Source organism: Hemitrygon akajei, chromosome 2, assembly GCF_048418815.1.
Source record: "Hemitrygon akajei chromosome 2, sHemAka1.3, whole genome shotgun sequence".
Lineage (NCBI taxonomy): Eukaryota > Metazoa > Chordata > Chondrichthyes > Myliobatiformes > Dasyatidae > Hemitrygon > Hemitrygon akajei.
In genome coordinates this window covers 13,842,167-13,863,486 of record NC_133125.1, presented here as the reverse complement: position 1 = coordinate 13,863,486, position 21,320 = coordinate 13,842,167, and the positions used below count along the sequence as shown (strand labels likewise).

The 21,320-nt window shown below is 44.1% G+C and overlaps 1 protein-coding gene across 1 annotated transcript in view; it reads left to right on the top strand.

The window, feature by feature from the left end:
- Nucleotides 1-21,320, top strand: part of msh3 (mutS homolog 3 (E. coli)) — a 237,635-nt gene that overhangs the window by 165,843 nt on the left and 50,472 nt on the right. The window contains exon 21 of the mRNA XM_073067310.1: nt 16,156-16,342. Within this exon, the coding sequence (XP_072923411.1) occupies nt 16,156-16,342 (187 nt within the window). The remainder of the gene's footprint in view (nt 1-16,155; nt 16,343-21,320) is intronic.

The following is a 21,320-nucleotide window of genomic DNA, read 5'->3' as shown; positions in this document are numbered from 1 at the left end:
TCAGCATCCTCGTGGACTGGGGCTACCGTGCCACTCAAAGTAAACTTGTTATCAAAGTGTATATTTGTTGCCATTTACTCCCTTGAGACTCATTTTCTTACAGACATTTGCAAGAGAGAAAATGAAACACAATAGAATTTACAATAAACAAAGACTGACAAAGAATCAAGGTGCAAAAGAAGAGAAACTGTGCAAAAAAAAGACTAAGAACGTGAGCTGTAGAATCCTTGAAAGTGAGTCTATAGGTTGCGATATCGGTTCAGTGTTGAAGTGAATGAAGTTATCGATGCTGGTTCAGGAGCCTGATTGTTGTAGGGTTGTAACTGTTCTTGTCTACTCGTCCAAACTCCTTCCTCATCTACTAACTGGAACAATTTACAGTGGCTGTTTCAACCACTAAGCTGCACGAATGTTGGATACAGGGGGCACACGGAACAGGCAGTCACCGGGAGAGCGTACAAACTTCACATAAACCCTGCCCAAGGTCAGGAGTAATCCTGGGCCATTCAACTGCCTTGTGTCCAGAGAATTTGCTGGTATTGTGGTTCTCGAAGGATGAACTATCAACATTGATTGTTTCGTCTGTCTTCGTCCAATGTGACATGTAAGTTGATGCTTGCTGTAACATGAGAGGGGAAGATTTAACAGGAACTTAAGGGACAACTTTTTTTGCACAAAGGGTGAGCTCCCAGAGGAGATGGTTGAGGCAGGTACTATAACAAATTTTAGAACATAGAGCATGGCTCATTACAATGCAGTACACGGCTTTTGACCCACGATATTGTGCCAAACTTATAACCCTTCTAACCCTTCCCTCCTGCATAACCCTCAATGTGTCCACCTAAGAGTTCTTGAAAGCCCTTAGTATATTTGCCTCTACTACCACCCCAACGACATGTTCCACACCCCCACCACTCTCTGTGTAAAAGACCTACCTTTGACATCTCCCCTCTACTTTCCTCCAATCACCTTAAAATGAAAAACATGAGAAATTCTGCAGATGCAGCAATTCCAGAGTAGCACATACAAAATGCTGAAGGGACTTACCATGTCAGGCAGTATCTCTGAGAAAAGAGTACAGTCGAGATTTCGGGCTGAAACCCTTCGGCAGGACTGGCGTCGACTGTTCTTTTCTCCATAGATGCTGCCTGACCTGCTGAGTTCCTCCAGCAGTTTTTGTGTGTGTTGCTCAAGCAATGTCACCTTGACATTGTAGCTCAGAGGTGAATGAAATGTCTGCACACAGCACAGTGTGACATGTTCTGTCAAGCCTCTCCCACCGCCATTATCTGGCAGAAACAGATTTACACAGGAGATGGCACATCTGCAGTCAGCGACTGATTGCTGTAATTGTTTAGAGGAAGCTGGGAATTTATGGTGCACTTCCATCTGAACTTTCTGGCAAAGGAAAATTAAAGTTTGCAGACCTATACTTTGTCAGCAGTTTTTAATCTTGTTTAGTGCTAAAGAGACACCAATTTACCTGACTAATAGTGATCAAGCACTTTTGCCTTCGTGAAACTCATTTTAAAACTTTCAATTATTGGATTGTTGGAGTCTTTAGGACTCATGTTCTCAGTATTATTGTTTTCATTTGTGCAGTTTGTCTTCTTTAGCACATTAGTTGTTTGTCAGTCTGTTTATGTACAGCAACAAACACAAAATGCCGGAGGAACTCAGCAGGACTGGCAGCAGCATTTATGGAGATGATTAAAGGATCGGCATTTTGTGCCAAGACCCTTCTTCAGTACATTTGTTTATGTACAGTTTCTCGTAACTTCTATGTACTTTCTTGTTCATACCTGCAAGAAAGTGAAGCTCAAGTTAGTATGTGGTAACATTTATTACTTTGGATAATGACTTATTTTGAACTTTTTTTATTTCTGATTTCATTAGTTGACAGAGTCTCTGTTGCCTTGCCAACAGTTTTCTGTTACCAAACTATAATTTTTCCAAGAAGTTCAGTCTGAGTTTGCAGTTCGCCACATGTCAGTGTTCCAATTCTAACCTTCAGATACCAATTCACATTTACTTATCACAGCTACATCGAAACAGGCAGTGAAATACATAGTCTGAGTCTAGAGTTCAAGGTCTGCAGTTTGGGGTCCCATCATCAACAAGTCTGGAGTTCAAGGTCTGCAGTTTGGGGTCCCATCATCGGCAAGTCTGGAATTCAGGGTCTTGAGTTTGATGTCCCATCATCGGTATCTAGAGTTCAAGATCTGGAGTTTGGTGTCCCATCATCAGCAAGTCTGGAGTTCAAGGTCTGGAGTTTGGTGTCCCATCATCAGCAAGTCTGGAGTTCAAGATCTGGAATTTGGTGTCCCATCATCAGCAAGTCTGGAGTTCAAGGTTTGGAGTTTGTTGTCCTATCATCAGCAATTCTGAGTTTGCTGTCCAGTCATTGGCAAGTCCAGAGTCCAAGTTCTGGTGTTCAGGGTCCCATCACCGGCAAGTCTGGAGTTTGAGGCCTGTAGTTCGGGGTCATTACTGAAGATCGAACCCTGAAGGATGATTGGAAGTCCGGACTGGAAAAGTTGGACATGTGATGTCTGCAAGTCTGCTGGAAGCCCAGAGGCAGCTTGTCCTGGAGTTAGAGGACTGACTGTAAAACATAGGAGCAGAATTAGGCCACTCAGTCCATTGAGTCTGCTCCAACCCCTCCCTCTCAACCCCATTCTCGGCCTTCTCCCTGTAACCATTGACAGCCTGACTAATCAAGGACCAATCAACTGCTTTAAGCATACCCAACGACTTGGTCTCCACAGCCGCCTGTGGCAATGAATTCCATACCCACTATCTGTCTGAGGTTGTAAGTGGGTGCATGGGAGGGACGGTAGAAATTTGTAAGTTTTGCTGCTGTTGTTGCTGCTTCTGCTGTGTTCTGCGGAACATGGTGGGTATGCGACGTTGACACCGGAATGTGTGGTAGTACCCAGCACCTCCTTGGGTTGTGTTGGATGTTAACACAGACGACGCTTTTCACTGTATGTATCAATGTACCTGTGATAAATAAATGTGAATATGTTTCAATTTTGGAGGCCCCTCAGACTGCTGGAAGTTTTTTTTTTGGAAAATAATTAGCTCATACGGAGCCCGATGTAAAAACTGGCTCACTGAACTTCCAAGAGCTTACATTTTTGAACAATGAAGATTAAAATAAAGAAGAGAAATTGTGAACCAGTACTATGATGAAGAATTAGCAGAGTTTCTTCAGTGATTCACTAGACAATGTATTCTCTTCAAATGTAAGGGCATGGCAACCATTCCCTTAATAGTCTGAAGGATAAAAATAAACGAGTTGAAAAATGTACGAGGCTGACTGGAAATCAAGATTCAAGATTGTTTATTGTCCTGGTACACAAGTGTAAAGGAGGTTGAAATGAAATGTTACTCCAGATCTGATACAACATGGAAAAAAACCAGAATATGCATAATGAACGCAATAGATTTCAATATAGCTGGCCAGTGGTAGAATGGCATCTGCAATAGACTTCGAGGCCAGTGGTCTTGAGGAACATGGATGTACATGGATGAGGTGCAGATCAGTGGCACTAGGCAGAAAAGTGGTTCGGCACAGCCAAGAAGGGCCTAAAAGGCCTGTTTCTGTGCTGGAATGTTCTATGGTTCTATGGTCCTGGGTTCGAATCCAGCCAACTCCTTGCACGCTTTCCATCCGTGCTGGATTGAGTGTCGAGCTGGCAACTTGGTCTTGTTTAAAAAAAAAGAAATGCTGAGAAGTGGCATGGTTGTGGCCCGACGTGCCACAGGGTGCAGAGAGGAAGAACAACAGTGGGTATAAATGCATGAGATTAGCTTATATACTTAGAATGATTGCACGTATCTAGTGTGACACTAAGTACAGTATATAAATGCTGAAGTAGTGGGGTGGGGGATGTGGAGGGGTGGGTTAATGGGTGGAGGTGTTGATCAGCTTGATGGCTTGGGGGAAGTAATTGGTTTTGAGTTAGCTGGTCCTGGCGTAGATGCTATGTAGCCTCCTCCCTGATGGGAGTGGGACGAACGGTCTTGTTTATTTTGAAAGCAAGGTTTTTTAAACATATAAAACTGAGGATACTGACACGATTGTCACCACGAACAGTCATCAAAGCTACGTCAAGAAAAACTCAAGGCTTCCACAAGCCCCTCTCGTCTCCTGGTACAACAGGAACCAATGTGGAAGAGGTGAATGACAGGACACTAAAAGGTAAGGTTGAAATATGTTTTGAAGAGTCGTACAGGATTCTAGCAAGGTTAAGATGGTATATAAAAGTGAACCCATCTGCAGCATTATATCAGGTATCCATGCAGGTAATGTGAGCATCTTCCAGAGTATGCTGTCTGCACTGTGCAGGCTGGAATGTATTAACTTGTAAACCATCCTTTCAGTGAAAGTGTTCTTTATGTACTTACTTGGGGGAATTGCTGTTATAATTGCTGTTTTCAGAACAATCTATTCCAAAATTCAACAGATTGTTTAGAGGAAGGAGCTGATTCTCATAAGCTCTCTAACTTAAGCCTGAAATACTTGAACAGAGTATTTGAAACCCTGGAGATGTAGATAAAACTATCTATCTTTGGACAACTCAATTAAGGCAGTATCCTACATATATTTGGTTGTGAGGTAATCAATATTCCCTCTAATTATTGTCATTATTTCAGGGGTTATGAGAAGAATCTCATTTAATTTTGTTAACTGTATTTTTATTGCTCTGCAAAGCAGCAAGAGCAACTGAGCAGAGAAGGTGTGATAAGCAGTGTTGGCTCTTAACTGTCCCAGTGAATTATCATCAAAGTACTCACCCGTTATACAACCTTGAGATCCGTCTCCTAACAAGCAGACACAAAACAAGAAGCCCCAAAATAAAAGACCGTTGAACACCTGATGTACAAAGGGGATAAAATCAAATCATGCAAACAATAAAGGCAGGTTAGTAGTGTTCTGAACTGAAGTCCACAAAGACAGTCCTGTCAGCGCAGAACCGAGCATCGAGCTGAACCAGCCCGTCCCTCGCCTCCAGTCCCGACACCTGACCTTTTCAATCTGGCCCGGCATTTAAATCGTCCTAACACCAGCTTCAGTTGCTTGGGTTTGCTCTGGGACCTGGACCCTGCCATTTACCCAACCTTTCCAATTCGACCAGCGCTTAAATTGATTGAACCTCGTGTCTTCCTCACTCTCAATGACAGGCCCTCTGCCTTTCCTTGATTTGCTTCTGCCACATCGAATTGACTCCAAGTCCAAAGAGAAGTTACAGAAGTTTGCGATGATCCTTTACCAGAGAAAATTAATCAGGTATTTAGTTGCTTTCTTCGCTTCATGAGCTACCAGCCAGCACCATCTTAAATCAGAAGCCAAGCGTGACATTTAGTTGTATCAAGGTACAGTACAGAATAGACCAAACAACGTAGGCATTAGATTTGAATATAGGAATTTTATTTTGTGTGCTATCGTAACTGTGTGCGTTGTGTGTGACTATATGCACTATACATTGCACCTTGGTCCCAGAGAAACGCTGTTTCTTTTAGCTGTATACATGTGTATGGTTGAATGACAATAAAACTTGAGCTGCCAACTGGGTGATCCGTGCAAAGTTCTCAAGCGTACTTAAGCAACAGCCTCGCACTGTTATACCGTGTGTCAGAGAGAGAACTGGGTTTATGGTCATTTGCAGAAGTACCCGGATGCACAGGTGCAGTGACGGAACAGCATTGCAGGCAAGCAGCATTCGCACAGAAAACTAACATAAATGGGACACAATCTTTACAAGAAAGTGCATGATTTATAGCAGCGAGTCGGTTAGCGTTATACTATTACAGTGCCAACAATTGGGATTCAGTTCCTACCGCTGTCTGTAAGGAGTTTGTACACTCCCCCCTCTGACTGTGGGGTTCCCTCTGGATGCTCCCGTTTCCTCCCACCCTTCAAAGTCATGTACATTAATAGGGTAACTAATCTCACGGGTGTAATTGGGCAGTGTGGGCTTGTTGGGCTGGAAAAGCCTTTTACTCTGCTGTGACTGTGTGGGTTTCCTCCAGTGGCTCCAGTTTCCTCACAGATTTCAAAGATGTACTGTTGTTAGATCAATTGGTCATTGTAAATTGTCCCGTCACTAGGCTAGGATTAAATTGAGGGTTGCTGGGCAGCACTGTACAAAGGGCCGGAAGGGCTGTATCTCAATCGATAGATAGATAAAATAAAGAATCTCTAAATAATGATAAAGTGTCTGTTTTTAGTGCAAAGTGATCAAAATGGTCACAGTTTTGCTGAACTGTGGTAGTTAGTTCTGAAACTGAATGGTTGAAGGGAAATAGCTGTCCTTGAACCTGGTGGTGTAGGACTTCGGACTTCAGGCTTCAGTAGCTCCTGCCCGATGGTAGTTGAGAGAAGGTGGCATGCCCGGATGGCAGGGATCCTTGATGATGGATATTGCCACCTTGAGCCAGTGCCTCTGTAGACACTATGGGTGGTAGTGACGGAGGATGTGGTGGTGATATATTAGGCAGAGCCTGCTACTCTCTGCACTTTCTTGTATTACTATGCATTCAATTTGCTACATTAATTTTAATTGTCCAGCTCATGGTGGGATTTGAACTCCAGATAGAGATCAGATATACACTCCCTCGTTATTAATCTGGTGTCCAGAGTTGTGAGTCATTAATTCACTGATAGGGGTTCAAATTCCACCCTGAGATCAGGAGAATTAAAATTACTGTAATAAAATCTGAATTAAAATTACTGGTGTTGTTGAAATGTTACTAATTAGACAATGTAGAAAATTATGAAAAATTACAGAGGAATCTTGATCAGTTAGGTATGTGGGCTGAGGACTTGCAAATGGCTTTCCATCTGTATAAATGTGAGATTTTCAGTTCTGGTTGTCTCAATATAGGGAAGACATGGAAGCTGCAGAGAGGGTGCAGAGGAGATTTACCAGGGTGCTGCCTGGATTAGAGAGGGTGCAGAGGAGATTTACTAAGGTGCTGCCTGGATTAGAGAGGGTGCAGGGGAGATTTACTAGGGTGCTGCCTGGATTAGAGAGGGTGCAGAGGAGATTTACTAGGGTGCTGCCTGGATTAGAGAGGGTGCGGAGGAGATTTACCAGGGTGCTGCCTGGATTAGAGAGGGTGCAGAGGAGATTGATCAGGGTGCTGCCTGGATTAGAGAGGGTGCAGAGGAGATTCACCAGGATGCTGCCTGGATTAGAGAGAGTGCAGAGGAGATTGACCAGGATGCTGTCTGGATTAGAGAGGGTGCAGAGGAGATTGACCAGGGTGCTGCCTGGATTAGAGAGGGTGCAGAGGAGATTTACCAGGGTGCTGCCTGGATTAGAGAGGGTGCAGGGGAGATTGACCAGGGTGCTGCCTGGATTAGAGAGGGTGCAGAGGAGATTGACCAGGGTGCTGCCTGGATTAGAGAGGGTGCAGGGGAGATTGACCAGGGTGCTGCCTGGATTAGAGAGGGTGCAGAGGAGATTTACCAGGGTGCTGCCTGGATTAGAGAGGGTGCAGAGGAGATTGACCAGGGTGCTGCCTGGATTAGAGAGGGTGCAGAGGAGATTGACCAGGGTGCTGCCTGGATTAGAGAGGGTGCAGAGGAGATTCACCAGGATGATGCCTGGACTAGAGAGGGTGCAGAGGAGATTGACCAGGGTGCTGCCTGGATTAGAGAGGGTGCAGGGGAGATTGACCAGGGTGCTGCCTGGATTAGAGAGGGTGCAGAGGAGATTGACCAGGGTGCTGCCTGGATTAGAGAGGGTGCAGAAGAGATTGACCAGGGTGCTGCCTGGATTAGAGAGGGTGCAGAGGAGATTCACCAGGATGATGCCTGGACTAGAGAGGGTGCAGAGGAGATTGACCAGGGTGCTGCCTGGATTAGAGAGGGTGCAGAGGAGATTTACCAGGGTGCTGCCTGGATTAGTATCTTCTGCAGGGTGGGAGGGTGGAGATACGTTTCTACCAAAGGAGGTGTGAGGCTCTCCTTTCCTCTGCTAGCTTGCAGTTCACCCTTGGGCAAGGTGTAGCACCTACTTAACGCCCCACCTCCCCTACCGATCAGGACCATGTGAAGCCATGGGAGGTGGTGGTGCACGTCACACATCCTGGTCAAACAACCATTGACACCAGGTAGACCATTTCTGAAGAGTACTGGGATTGGCTGAGGTCACCCATCTTGTAAAGACACTGCCCAAAGGAAGGCAATGAAAAACCACTTATGTAGAAAAACTTGGCAGGATAATCACGGTGATGGAAAGACCATGATCACCCACGTCATACGACACAGCACATGATGACTGAAGAATCTACCTTCTGACAGAAAGGGGGCAAAGAGGGAATGTCTGAGGTAATTATGTTACCGGTTTTACTGAGTTGGTAGGTTCCTGTGATGAGTCGAGCTGTCCACAACTCTGCACATTAATGCGCTCACTGGCCGAGCAGTAGCCATGTCAAGCTGAGAAGCATCCTGATAAAAATTGGTGAGGGACAAAGTGGACGTGCCAAATTTAATTTCAGTGATTGGGAAAAATAACACATATACAAAGGTAAAACAGTTAAAAATACAAGGGAAAAGGTTAGTTGGGGGATTGTGAGGAGGAGGCATGTGCGAAGTATAAAAATTGGACAGAATTAATCTGTATGATAGATTTGCACCTCCCGTTGGGATCACTGTCAACAGTTTACAGCAACCAGCATTGCCAACAATACTTTCCAAGTTAACAAGGAAACCGTGTTTCTTCGAACTGACAGAGATGAAGTGTTTACCTTCAGTAAGTAAATGCTTTAGTGTCGTTAGTAAGGTGAATATTTAAAACTGATTTATGTGCAGGTGTCGTGCTCGGGCTTTTCCTGTTGGAGAGGAGGAGGATGAGGGGTGACCCGATAGAGGTGTACAAGATGACAAGAGGCATAGATCAATGTTCAAAGTAAATTTATTATCGAAGTAAATTATCATTCAGTACTGTGCAGAAGTCTTGGGCATATATATATATATAGCCAGGGTGCAGTAGTTTTGCACAGTGCTGTATATGTTGATGTGGAGTGGAGAGCGAGTTTGTAAATCTGGCGGGAGCAAAGGATGTTGGGAATGGGGAGGGTGGAGCATCGCGGGAGGAGTATGGCACAGGTAGCAGAGAAAGAGTGCCAGGGATTTCTGCACAGTACTGTGTACTACCCCGACATTCATTTTCCTGTAGATGCAAAGAAATAGAATGGAATCAATGAAAGATCAAGGGGTGAGCCAGAAGCTTTCTCCCCAATCCAATATGAGGGGACATGATGTTAAGGTGATTGGAGGGAAGCATAGCGGACATATGAGAGGTATGTTTTTTACACAGAGCGTGGTGGGTATGTGGAAAACTCACACCCTGCCAGGGGTGGTGGTAGATGCAGAAACAGGGATGATAGTAAAATCGAGAGCTATGTGGGAGGGAAGGGTTAGAGTAAGTTACAAGTTTGTCACATCATGGACCAAAGGGCCTATACTGTGCTGTACTGTTCCTTTTTGTATGCTACATTTTTTTTTTAAATCTGCTAGTTTAAAGTTGAAAATAACTTTATTATCAAAGTACATATATATGTCACCATGTACTACCTTGAGATATCTTCCTTGTGGGCATTCACAATAGAACAAAGTAATACAAACTTCGCATGGGACTGACAAACAAGCAATGTCCAAACGACAAACTGTGCAAATACAATAAATTAAATAATAGAGAACATGAGTTGTAGAGTTCACGAAAGTGAGTCTATAGGTTGTGGAATCAGTTCAATGTTGAGGTGAGTGAAGTTACCCTCGCTGGTTCAGGAGCCTGATGGGTTGTAGGGTAATAACTGTTCCTGAAGCTGGTGGTGTGGGACCCAAGGGTCCTGTATCTCCTTACTGATAGCAGCAGTGAGAAGAGACAAAAGGCACATGGAGGTAACTTGGTAGAAGAGTGAAACTGAAGCTTTTCAAAAATATCACCAGCAGCTGAAGGATGTCACACAAAATGAAATGGCAAATGCTGGAAGTGCTCAAAAGCAAACAGCATCCGTGTAGAACAGCGGTTCCCAGGCTGGGGTCCACAGACTCCGTGGTTAATGGTAGGGGTCCATGGCATTAAAAATGTTGGGAGAATGGTAGCGTAGTGGTTAGCGCAACACTATTGCAGCTCAGGGCGTCTCGGAGTTCGGAGTTCAATTCCGACATCGTTTGTAAGGAGTTTGTACATCCTTCCTGTGGAACGTGTGGATTTCCTCCGGGTGCTCTGGTTTCCTCTCACTGTCCAAAAACATACTGGTTAGGAAGTTAAGAGGTTATGTAAGTTGTCCTGTGATTAGGCTAGGGTTAGATCGGGGTTGTCGGGGGTTTGATGGGTGTCATGGCTCGAAGGGCCAGAAGGGCCTATTCTGTGCTGTATCGATGAATTTTTAAAATATTTAAAAATAAACCGCACCCACATTTTATTACTGGCACTTCATCAAAAATGCTGCATATCATGGTGTGGCAAATGCTGATGGGCCGTTCTCCATTTTCCATTTTTACATAAATCTCACTTTTCAAAATGAGACCATTCAAATTACTTTGCTGCATCTGTCCCTTCACATGGAGGTGACTATAGTCTGAGCAACATGTACGAAATGCTGGAGGAACGCAGCACGCCAGGCAGCATTTATAGAAAAGAATAAACAGTCGACATTTCGGGCCGAGACCCTCCACCAGTCCTGATGAAACAGTGACCGTTTATTCATTTCCATAGATACTGCCTGGCCTGCTGAGTTCCTCCAGTATTTTGTGTGTGTTGCTCGGATTTGCAGCATCTGCAGATTTTCTCTTGTTTGTAACTATAGTTTGAATTCTCTGTCCCCAGTCTATACCATTCAGGTTTAATCAAAGGCATGTCCAACTTCTTTTATAAATGCGTTCACAAACATCTGATTGAGGTAGAATCTTTTATGCTCTAATGGGCTTCTGTTTGCAAACGTTTGCTTTCACTGGACCCTTTGTTCTTCCAATGAATATTCTCAGTCTATTTACCGAGTAAACTGTGTGAACCAGGACTTCCTGTGCATCCAGGCTGATCACTTGCAAGAGTCATTGCAAATCTTTGGTAACGATTGTGGAAATTTGGGGCTGTTCTAGTTGATTTAGGGTGGCACAGTAAGGTGGCGGTGAGTGTAACACTTTACAGCACCGGTGGCCTGAGTTCAATTCCTGCCGCGTCTGTAAGGAGTTTGTACATTGTCCTGTGATCACATGGATTTCCCCAGCTGTTCTGATTGCCTCCCGGTTCCATACACATTCCAAAGACTTACAGGTTAGTGGGTTAGTTGGTGCTGTGGGCGTTATAGGGTGCCGTGGGCTCGTTGGACTGAAATGGTCTGTTACTATGCTGTATCTCCAATAGCAACCTGTGGCCTTGTACAAAATGTTTGTAGAATCCCTGCGGTTACTATTACCAGGACATGAACTGTAAGGTATAATTGTCAGCACTAATTTATTTCCTTATTTTTATTTCTATCTCCCCAGTAATCATCTGCCCTTCTCCCGAGTGCTAATGTGACTTTGCTCTTTAGCAATAACATTGTTAATCACTTTTCACTGGCCTGTTTGGGACCATTCAATACTTGGCTTAGATGCACCATTTAAAATCTTTTGATCCTCGGTGCACAGCTGTCACTGTGCCCTTGAGATAAGGCTCATTTGGAATCCAAATGCAAAGAATTTGTGCAAATGTAATTCTGACGATACTCTGGGGAGTGACGTTTTAATGACATCCATTGGTCGTATTTGTTCTTTAGTTCCCAGTACATTAAATAACCTCAATAAAGTTAAATGTTTTAGTCAATGGTGTCTACCTTCTCTGAGGTTTTAACGTGTAAAAGTCAGATTTATAATATTGGTCATTAAAGTTAGAGACTAGAATTTCTGAAATTCATGCCAGTCCATTTAAACCATCCTATTATGACCTCCATCATAATCTCTGTGAAGCCTGTTTGTTACTGTTTTATTTATTGGCCGTTGCTACAGACATGATTTGCGGTTCTGTCACCACACTACAGGAAGGATGCGGTAGCATTAGAGAGAGTGCGGAAGAGATTCACCAGAGTTTGGCTGAAATGCAGGGCTTTACTCATAAGGAAAGATTGGATAGCATGGTTTGTTCTCTCTGGAGGGTAGGATGCAGGTGACCTCGGAGGTTTATAAAGTTGAGGGTCATAGATAGGGCAGGTCAATCTCTTCCCTTGGCATCTAAGATAAAGGGGAACAGGTTCAGAGTGGGAAGGGTAAGATTTACAGGAGATCAGAGGGGTAAAATATGTTTTATTTTAGTGATACAGTGCAGAGTAGGTCCTTCCACCCTTCGAGTCACACTGGCCCAGCAACCCCCGACAAACCTGATTACCACTGTCTCTGCCATCCGATTTCTAACACTACCTCACTACTTTTATTATTTTTATTTTGTACACTACTTATTTAATTTAACTGTTTAATAGTTATCTACTCACTGTAATTCATAGTTTATTTTTCTCTATTATTCTGTATTGCATTGTAGTGCTGTTACAAAGACGAACAAATTTCACAACATATGCCGATGGTATTGAAACTGATTCTCATTTTCATTCAATGACCAATTGACCTGCCTGGTACGCCTTTGTAATCGGACATACAGAGACACCATACACAATGATGCTGTCATTGAACTCTGAACTCTGGAATGCCCGAGCCATAATAACGACGTGCTAACTGCTACGCCACCATGGCGCCCCATGGTGTTTGTGTGGTGGTTGTATCAAACAAAGTGGAGAAGCAACACCTAGTATTTCTTCGAGGTAGCCTCAACCCTGACAGCATGAAGATTAATTTCTCCTTTCGGTAATCGATTACCCACTCCTGCTTCGCTCCTCTTCTATTCCCCACTCTAGCTTCTTACCTCTCCTCACCTACCAATCACCAATCACATCCTCTGTGTGTCTATCCTTTTTCCCATTGTCCCATGGTCCACTCCCCACTCACCTCTCCAATCATAAAACCATATGACATAGGAACAGAATTAGGCCATTTGGCCCATCAAGTCTACTTTGCCATTCAATCACAGATGATCCTTTTTTTCCTCCTCCTCAACCCCAGTTCCCAGCCTTCTCCCCGTAACCTTTGATGCCATGTCCAATCAAGAATCTATCAATCTCTGCCTTAAATACACCCAACGACTTGGCCTCCACAGCTGCATGTGGCAACAAATTCCACAAATTCACCATCCTTTGGCTAAAGAAATTTCTCTGCATCTCTGTTTTGAAAGGGTGCCCCTCTATCCTGAGGCTGTGCCCTCTTGTCCTAGACTCTCCCACCATGGGAAACATCCTTTCCACATCTACTCTGTCTAGGCCTTTCAACATTCGAAAGGTTTCAATGAGATCCCCCCCCCTCATCCTTCTGAATTCCAGCAAGTACAGACCCAGAGCCATCAAACGTTCCTCGTATGATAACCCTTTCATTCCTGGAATCATCCTTGTGAACCTCCTCTGGACTCTCTCCAATGCCAGCACATCTTTTCTAAGATGAGGGGCCCAAAACTGTTCACAATAATCAAGGCCTCACCAGTGCCTTAGAAAGCCTCAGCATCAAATCCTTGCTCTTGAAATGAATGCTAACATGGCATTTGCCTTCCTCACCACCGACTCACTCTGCAAGTTAACCTTCAGGGTGTTCTGCACAAAGAGAACAGATTCCTTACTCTCCAGCCTTTTACCTTTCCTACCCACCTGGCTTCACCCATCATCTTCTAGCTATCCTCCTTCCCCTTCTCCCATTTTTTATTCTGTCATCTTCCCCCTTCTCAATCCTGAAAAAGGGTCTCGGCCTGAAACGTCGACTGTTCATTCATTTCCATAGATGCTGCCTGACCTGCTGAGTTCTTCCAGCATTTCGTGTGTATTGCTCTGGATTTCCAGCAAATGCAAACTTTCTCATGTTTATGATTTGTTGTCCTGTATTCAACTTTCTTTTTGATTTTCCCCCCACTTCAGCTCATCCCACTGACTGCAAATTTGTCCTATCATCTTCCTGTCCTTTCTCACAGTCTCACTACCTACTGTACCTACTTGTATATCAACTACCTCATCCTCAACCCTATTACCCTGGTTCCCAACCCCCTGCCAAATTAGTTTAAAACCTCAACAGATTTAGCAAACCTGCCCGCAGGAATATTCATCCACCTGGAGTTCAGGTGTAACCTTTTCTTTTTACACAGGTCATACCTTCCCCAGAAAAGATCTCAGTGATCCAGAAATCTGAAACCCTGCCCCCTGCACAGTTCCTTGGCTACACGATCAATGCTCCTCATCATCTTATACACCTCTATCAGGTCACCTCTCGCCAAGTTCACTCAACCTATTCTCATAAGGTACACCTTCCAATCCAGGCAACATCCTTGTGAATCTCCTCTGCCCTCTCTCTGTAGTATCCACATCCTTCCTGTAGTGAGGTGACCAGAACTGAACACAGTACTCCATGTGGGGTCTGAGCAAGGTCTTGTATAGTTGTAACATTACCTCATGGCTCTTGAACTCAATCCCATGGTTGGTGAATACCAGCACGCCATACGCTTTCTTAACAACACTGCCAACCTGTGCAGCAGCTTTGAGTGTCCTATCGATACGGACCCCAAGATCTCTCAGATCCTCCACACTGCCAAGAGTCTTACCATTTATATTATATTCTGTCTTCAAATTGGACCTACCAAAATAAACCACTTCACACTTATTTGGGTTGAAGTCCATCTGCCACTTCTCAGCCCAGTTTTGCATCCTATCAATGTCCTGCTGTAACCTCTGACAGCCCTCCACACTATCCACAACACCCCCAATCTTCCTGACATAATAAATGTCAGTATCCAGAGGACGGACTGTCTGGAGCGTGAGGCCAGGAGGTCAAAGCCTCTCGGGACTGAAGGCTGCAGGCTCAATGTTTCGATGTTCTTGTGATGGTTAAATAAATCTGAATCTGACTACATGCGGCAGCTGGCTGTTAACTTATTCTAATTTGTATAGAGGCACCTAGGTCTCCCTATACTTCGCTCATCTGCAATTGTTTTGCATTTAGATGATATTCTGCCTTTAGATTCCCCGCACTGAAGTGCCACATCTCTCGTTCCCTATGTGACGACTTTTCATTCCCTTATTCAGCACGTGCAGACTCGTAATATGCCTTCCAACCTATTGTCATGACAGTCCATACAAATAGGGCACTAGAGCACAGTGCAGGCCTTCGGGCCTGTGATCTTGTGCGGACCTTTTAACCTATTCCAAGATCAATCTAACCTTTCCCTCCCACATAGCCCTTCATTTTTATCTCATCCACGTCCCTATGAGAAAAGCTAACATCCATAATATTTTGAGACATGATCCCTGTTAAAATCATATATTCATTTAGAACTATGTCTCTAAATTCTACTGAGTTGCTTGCCATTGGAGAGAGTCCAGAGGAGGTTCATGAGAATGATCCCAGGAATGAAGGGATTAATGTGTGAGGAGCATTTTAATGCTCTAGGCCTTCACTCCGTAGTGTTTAAAAGAATGAGAGGCGATCCCATTGAAACAGATCAAATCTTGAAAGACCTACAGCAGGCGGAATAGATGTGGAGAGAATGTTTCCTATAGTGGGGGAGTCTAGGACCACAATGCATGCGTCAGAATGGAAGGACGTTCCTTTAGAATAAGGAGCAACTTCTTTGGCCAGCGGGTTGTGAATCTGTGGAATTCATTACCGCAGACAGCTGTGGGGGCCAAGTAATTGAGTGTATTTTAAGTAGAGGCTGATAGGATCTTGCTGAGTAAGGGTGTGAAAGGTTACGTGGAGAAGGCGAGAGAATAAATCTCCTGAGAAGGATAATAATTCGGCCATGATTGAATGGCGGAGCAGATTTGATGAGAAACCTTTTGAGATAAGCACATGGATGATGGAAAAATGGAGAGCTATGTGGGAGGGAAGAATAGATTGATCTTGGAGTAGGTTAAAAGGTCGGAAAAACATCATAGTGGTATGTGGTGTTCTACGGTGTGTTCTAAATGATAGTCGGCTGTGCCTTGATTTTCATTGCAAATGGCGCCTGATGAGAAATGTTGATTTTGCTTTTTCCCTGTTGGATGTTCTAAAAGATTACATTTGCTTTTCAGAATGGGAGCTTCCGACAACATCTACAAAGGTCAAAGTACATTCATGGAAGAGCTGAGTGAGGCAGCGGAGATCATTAGGAAGGCGACATCTCGCTCGTTGATCATCTTGGATGAGCTGGGAAGGGGCACGAGTACTCATGATGGTATTGCCATTGCTTACGCCACCCTCGAGCACTTTGTAAAGGATGTAAGTGATCTTGCAGGGAGCGCTGAATTCCCATAATACTGAAAACAACATTAAGCTGCAGAACCACTGCCAAGTGTGAATCAATAAGTACAAACTGATTTTCATCGAGAGTCCTTCTAGAAGATGAATCTCGAGTTTGTATATGATACACGTAATTTGATAATAAATTTGAACTGTGAACTTTAACCATTTAAACCCGGGTACTGGACTGTAACACTGACTCAGGGGAGACGGAGGTGTCCCTGGTAACATTTAGCGCAGTGGTCAGTGTAACATCGTTACAGCGCTGGTGACCCGAGTTCAACCCCGTTGCTGTCTGTAACGAGTTTACGCGTTCTCCCCATGATCACGTGGGAGCTCTGGTCTCCTCCCACATTCCAAAGACAAATGGGTTGGTAGGTTCGTTGGTCACATGGGTGTAATTGGACAGTGTGAGTTTGTTGGGACAGACGGGCAAGTTACCGTGCTGTGTCTCTCAATAAAACAAACAGGAGCTTGTGGAAAAGAGTTGCTATGGCCTGTCCCCATGTGTGCGACCCCATGACTCGACAACAGTCACAATTACACCTCAATGACAACAGCTCTCAGACCACAACTTGGGGGGAGGGAGGGAGGGAAAGAGAGAAAAGTAGAGGGCTGACGAGACAAGGTTAAAGAGGAATACTTCACACAGAAACATTTGGCACCAAAGCATCGCAGCCAGGCAAAGCAAAGTATTGCACAGTATGGTGCACGTATATATAATATAGCTAGGGCGCCTAAGACATTTACACAGTACTGTATTTGTCAGCATGGAGCGGAGAATGGGTTTGTAAACCTGTCAGGAGCAAAGGATGTTAGAAATGGTGAGAGTGGGAAGGGTGTGGGACAGGTGACAGAGAGGAAGTGACGGGCAGGGGTGGGACGGCTGCAGACACACCCTGCCCTGACACGCCAGGCAAGGAAGGTCATTTAATTCCAAATGGTTTATAGATCATTACAGGATATCTCTCCGATGCTTCCGCTACCCTTCCCTCTCCCTTCTCCTTTTCCCAACCATGATTCCCCTCTCCCTGCCTCCTTCCCACTCTCAGTCCACAACAGAGACCCATATCAGAATCGGGTTTATCATCACTCACATATGTCATGAAATTAGTTTCTTTTTGTGGCAGCAGTACAGTGTAACACATAAAATTGCAACAGTACTGTGCGAAGGTCTTGCAGCTATATACAGGTGCCTAGGATGTTTGCTCAGTACTGTACACAAGGGCTCAGCGGAGGATCAGGATTAGGAAGTGCAGAGTGCTTTTACACCTGTGGTGTATTTGCATCATCAACTATGTGGTCAATGAAACTGTTTCTGCCTTGTAGAATCAGGAACTGCTTTAATACCTCTGATATGTGTCATGGCTTTGTGGTAGCTGTAATGTGCAAAGACATAAAAAATATTAAAAGTTATTTTAAAATCAAGTAGCGTGAAAGAAAAATCGTGAGATAGTTTTCATGGGTTCATGGAGTGTGGCGGGGGGAAGAGGCTGTTCCTAAAATACTGAGTGTGGGTCTTCACCTCCTATACCTCCTTTCTGATGGTAATGAGCAGAGGGCATGTCCTGGTTAGTGAGGGTCCTTAATGATAATGCCAGTTTGACAGAAGGATTTGTGGGGGTTAGAGGTCAAGCCAGACTCTAGCCACCTTCTCCATGCTCAAAGTCCAGCTGAGTTAAAATGGGACAAAGGACAGCCAGAGTCCAGGCCTCCATTGAAGTCTGGCGATGTGAACATGGGACAAGGGACATTTAGAGTCCAGGTCATTGCTCTGTGTTTGAAGGCCAGAGGCATGGATGGGTGACAAAGGACATCTGCGGATGTTGGGCTGTCCCAGGTCAGTGCATCCTGGGATCAACTGCCCGTGCGAGCAGGAGGCACAAGGGGCCACAAGGGCCAGTGAATCAGCAACTCATTATCGACTAGTCTGGGGATCAGTACCGAAGATCAAAGCACATAGGTCAGGAAGTCTGGAAGCTGAAGCCTGAAAGACTGTCTGCGTCCGTGTGTGTATGTGTTTAAAAGGGGCTTGTTTTGCTGTTGTGGTTTTGTTGCTTGTGGTGTTCGGTGTTGTTCTGCCAAGCACTGTGGCCATGCTATGCTGACACCAGAGTGTGTGACAACACTTGTGGACTGCCCCCAGCGCACCTTTAGGTTTTGTTCGTTGCTAATACAAACGACACATTTCCCTGCATGTTAACATGCGGTAAGTAAATCTGAATCTGAAGTGTAGGCAGGGATTAACTGCTCAGTGTTGGATTAGTGTCCCAGTTCAGGAGCAGAAGAAATTCCAAACTGCTTTCTTTTACTTTTAGAAATATTTCTTCCCATTCTAGAAAAGTAACATTGCAGGCTTGGTTCTGTTATGTAATTGTTCTGCATAATTTATCACCACCTTTACAGTATGTTTCTGGATCATGTACAAGAACTATTTTTTCCAAAGCGAAAATTGACATTTACCCTCATCCAAAAAACTGGTGAAGTTTGTTTTTGATAGAAATCTTAGTTTTGTGTTTACAACTTGCCTGTCACTCAAACACGACCTTTATCGAGCTGAGTATCCATTTTGACGTCTTCAGATGTTGGAATGCTGATTGATCAGTGTTCAGAGTAATGTTTCAGATCAATGCCGTTCCAACAAAAGCCTTACCAGTGTATCCTGGCAACACATTTCTGTTTTGATAAGCTGTATTATGCTAAATTAAAACCATACAGTATTGTGCTAAAGTCTTAGCACCGTATATATAGCTAGGGTGCTTAAGACTTTTGCACAGTACTGTACGTGTCAACGTGGAACAGAAAGCGAGCTTGTCAGTCTGATGGGAGCAAAGGATGTTGGGAATGCTGAGGGTGGAGTGTTGCCAGAGGGGTGGTAGAGAGGGAGTGCCAGGAGCGTAGGGAGGGGATGGGGTGGTGGGTGTGCAGAGACACCAGGCAAGGTCATTTGATACCAAGAAGAAGAATGCCCTTAACTCCTGGTGGAGTCATGACAAGCTTTTTTCACCGACCTTTTTGGTTATTGCTCATCATGAATAGTGAGGTGGTGTTTTTGGACCATTCAAAAATCTAATGGCCGATCATAGAAACAAGACAGTTTGACCCACTGCTATGAGACCACCTGATGGCTCCCATCTATGTTAACCCCACCCCCACACACTCACATGGCTAAAGCCTTCTACCTCTCGGTGATTCAATACAAATGGTGCTCTGAGACTGTCCACAATTGTGTCCTCACCACTGTCCCAGACAGTGCATTCCACATACTCGTCACTCCCTGGGTAGGAAAAGAATCGCTTTCATATCCCCTCTACGTCTCTTATTCCTTTCTCTAATTTTATATCCTAGGTTTCCAGCAGACCACCTATCCACAGCCCTCATTATTTAAGTTCCTCAATCACGTCCTCTCCTAACTTCCTCCACTCCACAGAAAACACCTCACTATTCCTCTTTTGCACTTCCTATTGAATTTTTTACTGTAAATTATAGTGAAATTTTATGTAATACAATCTACTGCTACTGGGGGAAGCCACAGTGATTGTGTCTCTGGCACTGGGTCTGGTTCAGAAGAGAAAGGGGGAAGAGGTGGAGTGGAGTAGGTGGTAGTGGATTCCATAGTTCGAGGAGCAGACAGGAGATTCTGTGGAGGCGAAAGAGACACCCGGATGGAATGAAACCTCCCAGGTACCAGGATGTCTCAGATCAGCTCCAGAGCATTCTTAAAGGGGAGGGTGAGCAGCCAGAATCTGTGGTCTATATTGGTACCCACGGCAGAGATAGGAAAAGAGAGGAGATCCTTTTTGTAACTTCAAAACATTGAGCTAATTCAAGGAAGACACACGGATCTGAAAATGCATGTCTGACTTGTCTTTAAGTGAGACACGCACATACCACGTGGTAGCATGATAACATATGCAATTAACATATTTTACATATAACCCGTAATGAATTAATTAAATGATTAAATTATATATATTAAATAATTATATATATTTATATGTGTGTGTGTGTGTGTGTGTATATATATATATACATATATAGATAGGGCTTGATTAAACATTCTCAATCATTTAATTAATTCATTACGGGTTATATGTGAAAATATGTTTAATATATATAAGATTACTCAAATATTATTGAAATATTAAATACTCAACCGTCCTGAAGAGAAAATATAAGGAATAAGATAGAAAGCTGACGAGGATTGCTGTCTGTGCCATGTGCCAGTGAAGGTAAGAATGGGATGATTTGGCAGCTGAATGTGCAGATGAAATATTGGGGCAGGGTTTCAGATTTCCGGATTATTGCGATCTCTTCTGGGGAAGGTATGACTTGTTCAAAAAGGACGTGTTGTATCTGAACTCAAAATGGACCAATATCTTTGCAGGCAGGTTTGCTAGAACTGCTGGGAAGGATTTAAGCTAATTTGGAAGGGAGTTGAGAACCAGAGTGAAAGGGTTAAGGATGAGGCAGTTGGTATACAATAGATGCAGTGTATAGTGAGACCGTATAGACCTCCAGACAGTAGGCAGAACGTGGGATACAAATTACAATGGGAGATGGGAAAGGCATGTAAAAAGGGCAAAGCGACATTAGTCATTGGCGGATTTCAACATGCAGATGGATTGGGTAAATCAGGTTGATGGTGGATTCAAAGAGAGGGAATTTGTAAAATACCTGTGAGATGGCTTTCTAGAGTAGTTTGTGGTTGAACCCACTAAGGGAAAGGGAAATCTGGATTGACTCTTGTGTAATAAATCGGATTTGATTTGGGAGCTTAAGGTAAAGGAACCCTTAGGAGACAGTGATAATAATATGATAGAATTCGCCTTGCAGTTTGAGAAGGAGAAGATAAAGTCAGATGTACTAGTATTACTGTGGAATAAAGGGAGTTATAGAGGCATCAGAGAGGAGCTGGCCAAACTTGATGGGAGGAGGACACTAGCAGGGATGATGG